This window comes from Agelaius phoeniceus, chromosome 3 (assembly GCF_051311805.1).
Source record: "Agelaius phoeniceus isolate bAgePho1 chromosome 3, bAgePho1.hap1, whole genome shotgun sequence".
NCBI lineage: Eukaryota > Metazoa > Chordata > Aves > Passeriformes > Icteridae > Agelaius > Agelaius phoeniceus.
Genome location: NC_135267.1, coordinates 106,515,514 through 106,522,514, shown reverse-complemented (window position 1 = coordinate 106,522,514; position 7,001 = coordinate 106,515,514). Strand labels below are relative to the sequence as shown.

Genomic DNA, 7,001 nt, shown 5'->3' with positions numbered 1-7,001 from the left:
CGTCGCGCATCTCTGACGTCATCTCTCCGCGCCGGAGCCCGCCGCGCCATGGCGGAGGTTAAGGTGAAGCCGGAGGTGCCCGATCCTATGGACATCGAGAGCAGGTGCTGCGGGCGCACGCAGGCGGGCATGGAGTGGCTGTGTGGAGGCCAAGAAGGGCGGGTTTCGGGGCGGGGGGGCAGCAGGCGTGGCGGGGCTCGTCGTTCAAGGCATGAGGGGGGTGGTTCGACGCCCGAGTGTTCATGAGGAGAATGATGCTGAAGGAGAGGGTGGTTGGGGACACTGAGAGTTTCGTGCTGGGAGGTGCTTAGAGGGCACTGGGATTTGGGTCAGGTGAATTTCGGCTGTCCCGGAGTTTTTCTGGTCTTGGAAAGGGAAATGGTGCACAGGGAGTTGGTGCCGAGATGCCTGAAGAAGCAATTGATGGACACTTTTCCCCCGAGTTGCTCTTGTCGCTCTCTTCCATCCTGACTCCAGTGCTGTTTGGATTTGGGTTTGGATGCAGCAGAACGTGAGTTTTAAAGTTGCTTCTCTCCTCCTGCAGGATCCTTGAGCTGTGCCACCAGTTCCCCCATGGCATCACGGACCAGGTGATCCAGAATGACATGCCTCACATGGAAGCCCAGCAGAGAGCTGTGGCCATCAACAGGCTGCTCTCCATGGTAGGGACAGCCCGCCTTCCTCATCTTCCTCAGCACATTCATAACCACAAGGCCCATTAGGGATGGGGAGTTAATTAGCTGTAGAGAAAAGGAGGGATGTGAGCCCTTCTCTCATAGGTGGGGGTGTTCTCTGAACCCCCCACGAAATCCCAAGCTTATGGATTGCTCTGAAGGCACTCAGGAACCTGCCAAATCTGGAAGAACTAGGCCTGTAACTGCAGGAGAGGATCAGCTGGCAATGAGAGAGCAAATTTTAATTAATGCTGTTATACACACTTACACCCTTAGGCTTGTCCAGTTGCTTTCTTCTTCAAAATAGGAAATAAGGACTTTGCCTGGCCACAAGCATGCACAGCAGAACAATCTCTTTGCCAGTAATTTGCTTCTAAGAGTCACTGTCCATCAAAGTTGGCAGCTTTCCAGTGATGGCCCCTTAGTAAAAAGCAGAACTTTGCTGCTGGAACTTGGAATCGTTCCAGAGCTCCACTGTGATTTCTGTGCTTTGGTGGAAACTGAGAGCAAAGTGTACAAGAACTGGATGTCCCTTGTGCCATGTGAAAGTCAGGAGAAATAATAGGAATTGTGTAGATATTGTGGGAAGGGTCAGGAACTGTTTGTTATTTCTGACAGCTGATCATAAGTGGAAATTTGTCAGGGGAAAAAAGTATCCTTAAGGCTGTTATTGTTTCCAGTGGTTAGAAAGGTTAATTTTCATTTTTCTTTATTTAGTTGACATTAAACAAGGTTTTTTATTTTAGAATTTTGGAATAGTCTTCAAAACACCTTCTGAAACAAGCTGTTTGAAGGGAAGTAAATGCATTGTGCCCATCTCTCCTAGGGGCAGCTGGACCTACTGAGGAGCAGTGCAGGTCTCCTGTACAGGATCAAAGATTCCCAAAATGCAAGGTAAACCTGTGTCTGCTGGGGAAGTATGTTGAGAACACAATTCTTGTTTAAAACAAATCCAACTTCTTTCAAATTTTGGACCTTTTAAAAAAATCCTGATGTCTGTGTTGTTTGACAGTAAAATGAAAGGTTCTGACAATCAAGAGAAGCTGGTTTACCAAATCATAGAGGATGCAGGCAACAAAGGTACTTTAAATTATCATTGTGAATGGTACTAACTCTGTTTGCTAACTCTGTCCAAAGTCACAAATGCTTGCCCAGACAATACAAATATAAAATCTAATGCCCCATACCTGCTTGTTTTTCCCCAATCCCTTCTGTCCATTCCTTTCATTTTGCTGGGAGTGGCAGGAAAGCAACCCAGGCAGTGTTCTGATGTGACTTTTGGTTGGTATGTATGGAAACAAATAATTTCTACTATTTATTTCTGTTCACTTCTCTGTTTTTTAACAGGTATTTGGAGCAGGGACATTAGGTACAAAAGTAATCTGCCTTTAACAGAGATCAACAAGATACTGAAAAACTTGGAAAGCAAGAAATTAATTAAAGCAGTTAAATCTGTGGCAGTGAGTATTTTGTGACCTTTTTAAACAATTTTAAACATCTGCTGCATGCTTTGTATGCTTTTAACAGGGGCCTGGGGGCAGAGAAAGCTGGAGGCAGAATGAGTTTTCTCTTTGAAAACTGTGCACCAGTGTTTGACTCTCTGCCTTTAGTGTGCAGCTTTGAGGTGCAACAGATCAGCTGAGGTCCACAGGTCAGCTTCTTGCTGTCTGTCTTCAGTTACCTGGTTCTCACTGGGTCTGGTAAAGCAGGTGGGGGTAGAGAAGTTGGACACAGCAAAGCAGAGCTTTTTTGTGTTCATGTGAAAGATGCTGGCTTCATCTGGTCTGTTATAAAATGATTAGGAATTGAAATGGGTTGATCTTCTCTTTATCTCTGTGTTACCTGAGGGTCAAGCAGGTTGAGGATAGCTGGAGTCAGGTCTAGGAGTAATAAACCTCTTTGGCAGATTATCTGCTTGTATATATCCCTTCCTTGTGAAGGAGGGCATATGTTGTTGAGAGCTGTACCTTTCCCTCCCCCAGGCATCCAAGAAGAAGGTCTATATGCTGTACAACCTGCAGCCCGACCGCTCCGTCACTGGAGGGGCCTGGTACAGTGACCAGGACTTCGAGTCTGAGTTTGTGGAGGTGTTAAATCAACAGTGCTTTAAGTTTCTGCAGAGCAAGGTGAGTGCCAAAGTCACTTGCCATTTCTTGTGTAAACAGGTGCCAGGTAAGGCTTAAGGTTTTCCATGAGTGTTGGCCATTATTGCAGCTAGATTGGCAAATCCATACTGTACTATTATTTTTGTCACATTAGGTGTGAAGGTGTTGTATTTAATGATGGCTATTTTTACACCCTGGGCCAGGAGGGAAGCCTTTTATCCCCAAGGTCCAATGACAAACTGTCCTAGGTGACCCAAAATTGTGTATTCCTAAGACCCAGCAACCCAGGAAAGGGGAACTTGTGTGTTTTATCCTGGAAGGAGAGGATGCAGGATCCCTTTAGAAACAGAAATGGACATGAGGGGAACACCTTTGTTCTCCCTGGGTGCCCGAGGGGATTGCCTGGGGCAGGTCTTCAAGTCATACCTGATGTGAAAAACGCCAATCACTTGTTTTTAAAATTTTAAAAGTTTAATAGGAATAAAACGGTTATAAAAATAGTGATATAATTAGAGTAATAAAAATTTGGGCAATTAGGATTTAGGACAATATGAGACAACAGACACAAAGAGTTACGGACAGTCCGGGTGCCTCTTTCTGGGCAAAATAAGCCTGAAAAAGGACCCACATTAACAGAGGATTAACCCTTAAAAGCAACAGCCTGTTGCATATTCATACAGCTCATCCATGATGCATGAATTCCATTCAAACACAGGATTCTGTCTGGTCAGTGTCAGCTTCTTCCTCTGAATCCTGACAGCATCTTCAGGACTGAGCGAGGCAGGAAGAAGTTCAATTCTTCTGATAAGGGAGCAATAAATTCTCTTTCTCTGAAAGATTTAGGTGTCCTGTGGCTGCTATCTCAGTGCAAGTCCTCTCTTTAAGAAAAGTATCTTACACAGCATAGTTTCTATTTTAACTTTATGTTATAACCTAAAACTATATTTAACATACTACTTAAGAAAATGGTTACAGCATAACTTTCTAACATAACACATATAATATTCATTTCAGTATTTACAAAAAGTCAATCACAAAATACGCATTTTTCACACCCAAGAAGCTGCATTTTGCAGTCCAGACCTGTTCCAGAGGGAATTACACAATACCTTTTCCAGCTGAAGTGCCGTCAGACGCTCTCTCCATGATTTTCCAGCTGCCTGCCATTTGTTTGTTGAGAAGGGGGTGGGCCTGCAACTTGCTGGGAAATTTTTTACAGCATTTTTGGCAGCATTGGAGATTTTGGCCAAAAATTGTCCAGATTTTGTTTTGTGTCTGTCCTCCTTTGATTGTTGTTTGTGGAAGTTCTGGAACTATTGAGGCTGCTGTGTTTTATTTGATATTGTTTCCCTTCTGTCTTGTCCCATTTTGTCTCTTATTGGTGGAAGGAGATTATTCATTTTGGAGTCTCCACCCAATATAATTGTCTTAAACTAAGACACAAACCAGGTAGTAGAGACCACAGGACCAAAAAATCTAGGAGAAGTCACTGTGGTTTCTGCAGAACATCTCATTTCTGAGAGGGTGTAAGGCAGCAGTCAGTCAGGCAGCTCTGCCTAGAACACAATTGCCCCTAGTCTAAATTGTCCCTGGTTCATTAAATATGTCTGCAGATTCTAGCATTTGTCTATTCCATTACAATATATTTTTAATTAGCTCTAGGTAGAGCAGAAACTTGTTTTTTTGTCAACAAAATGCCAGATGCTGGTGTTCCTTCATATTAATCTGAACTACAGTGTAAATTTTATGTCATTTATTATAAAATCATATTTGATTGTGCACTGCATTGTCTCACATACACCAGTTTTAAGAATGTGGCTTTAAATGCTAAACATGTCCCAGAAATGGAAAACTAGTTTTGTTCTTGAGTCTGCCTGAACTCAACTGAACCACAAAGCAGGCTCTTGGCAGTGAGTTCTGACTCTGACTAACCTTTGCTTTTTCTCAGGCAGAGGCAGCTCGAGACAGCAAACAGAACCCCATGATACAGAGGAACAGCTCGTTTGCCTCATCCCACGAGGTGTGGAAATACATCTGTGAGCTGGGCATCAGTAAGGTCAGAACACATTCATCTCACTGCTGTTCAAATTGTCAGTGCATGATGGGCTCTAGGAGCTGGCTACTGCAAACATGCTGAAGGTCTCATAAGTGTTTTAGCACCCCACAGCTTGTGTAGTGGGGGTGAGCTTTGTGGCTTCATTGCTTTTAGGGGAGGGTCATTGACACTGACTGGCATACCAGGATAGCTTGTGCACGTGGGTTTTCTAAAATGTGTAAAAGAATTAGCATTCACATCCTTGTAAACTGTCTCAGCTGGTTTAGATTTCATCATTTCTCTTAAGTTTACATATGCACTTCAAGGAATTTTAGGGGAGGGGAAAAAAAGAAGGGGAAAAATACCCCACCATTACTGGTCACCATCAACAAGTATATCTTTAGCAGTCTTGTCTTTTTCTTCTTTCACAATTGTTTTCTGCAAAACTGGGACTGTATTGTGCTAGGCTGATGGAGACATCTCAGGTGCACAGGGAAGTTCTTTTTGGTAAGACCAAGGCTAGTGCAAATCAGAAATGCTCAGGAGATAGGAGGTATTAGTATTTGCTTTTCTTTCTGCATCTGCACAACTCCATAAAGTTCCCAGTGAGATTGGTGTCTTTTTCTGGGCTGGGTTAGAACTCTATGGATTTGTTACTCATGTTGTTTGCTCCTTTCCTCCTTGCAGGACTCACTGGCACACATCTTTCCTAACATCTATTTCACAAATTGTTTCTTAGGTAGAGTTGTCAATGGAAGACATTGAGACCATTTTGAACACTCTGATCTATGATGGCAAAGTGGAGATGACCATTATTGCTGCCAAGGAGGGGACAGTGGGCAGCGTGGATGGACAGATGAGGCTGTACAGAGCTGTCAGTCCTCTCATCCAGCCCACGGGATTGGTCAGGACACCCTGTGGACTCTGCCCTGTGAGTAACTAATTCTGTGTATCATTAGTGCTGCATGCAGCTCTTGAACACAGGCCTGCAGTGGCCAGATGGCACAGGGCAAGCTCTGCCCATGAGTCAGCCTTGGGGCTGAGCCAGCTGTGCTTGAAAGCTGCCTGTGAGGAACAGGTTCTGGTTTTGGTCTGAACACCTGCTCTGCCTGGTGTTCCTCATTTCCAGCCTGTCTCTTTACTGGACTCTATGTGAAAAGATGCTGTCGAGTGTAGCCTGTTCCAAATTATGTTATTATATTTCTGGTCCCAGGTTTGCCTGTGTTTTTACCAAGCTAAATTACTTCTGTCTAGCTCTCCTCCCTGGTCTCCTTTACCTCCCTGTAGGTAAAACTTGCCAGCATGTCCCTTTGTGGTGGGATCTGTTTTTATCTTCTCCCTCAGAGCTGCCATAAGACTTCCTAGGTTTTGGCCTCTGTTAGACTAATGCTGATCTACTGGGAAAAAGCAGAAAACATGTTACACACAGCAAGCATCATCCAACTGGAAGCAATTACTCTGCTGACACAGGGCTTTCTTTTGCAGGTTTTTGATGATTGTCATGAAGGTGGTGAGATTTCTCCATCAAACTGCATTTATATGACAGAGTGGTTGGAGTTTTAAAGTGAAAGGAAACTGTAAACTGGATTCATCCTTCACAGCCAAAGTGACAAAGCAGCTTGCTTTTTTTAAAAGTGGACTTCTAAATTTGTAAGCAACTTGAGGACATGGAGTGACAAACCAGCCATGTGGCAGTTGTATGAACTCTCTTGGGAGTGGACTGGAAGTGGAGTCAGAGCTGAAGATCAAGGCTGAAGTGGAAGTGTAGATCCATTCTTCAGTCAAAACTGGAGATGGCAACTAAGGTGGTTAATAAAACAGATTTCTAAGCTACAGTTCAAAATAAAGTTCAAACAAGGTTGAGACATTTTAGTCTTAACATTTATATCAGTCCCTCACAGCTGATCAGAAAAACTTCTAACAAGTGGTACCAAGAATGAGATCCCAAATTTTGCTTTCAGATCAATGCTACTGATGGATCCTTAAGTTCTAAAGCTGACACTTTTCTCCCACGGTGGATTCCATTTAATTGAAGACTATGAATCTGAGGTGGGAAAGATCCTGAATATGTCATATTCAGAATCTGAATATGTCAAACACTTACTGGTTCTTTATTATATATATATGGTTCTTTATTATCTTTCTTACCTGCTTATTTATCATTAAACCCCTGATTTTTCTTATGTA

The 7,001-nt window shown here is 43.4% G+C and overlaps 1 protein-coding gene across 1 annotated transcript; it reads left to right on the top strand.

Annotated features, from left to right (window-relative positions):
- The first annotated feature begins 9 nt into the window (after positions 1-9).
- POLR3F (RNA polymerase III subunit F) lies at positions 10-7,001 on the top strand. The gene is made up of 9 exons (XM_054628647.2): positions 10-104; positions 545-662; positions 1,501-1,568; positions 1,687-1,754; positions 2,022-2,134; positions 2,657-2,800; positions 4,728-4,835; positions 5,554-5,745; positions 6,300-7,001. The coding sequence occupies exons 1-9, from the start codon at positions 49-51 to the stop codon at positions 6,375-6,377; spliced, it is 945 nt and encodes a 314-aa protein (XP_054484622.1). The 5' UTR covers positions 10-48; the 3' UTR covers positions 6,378-7,001.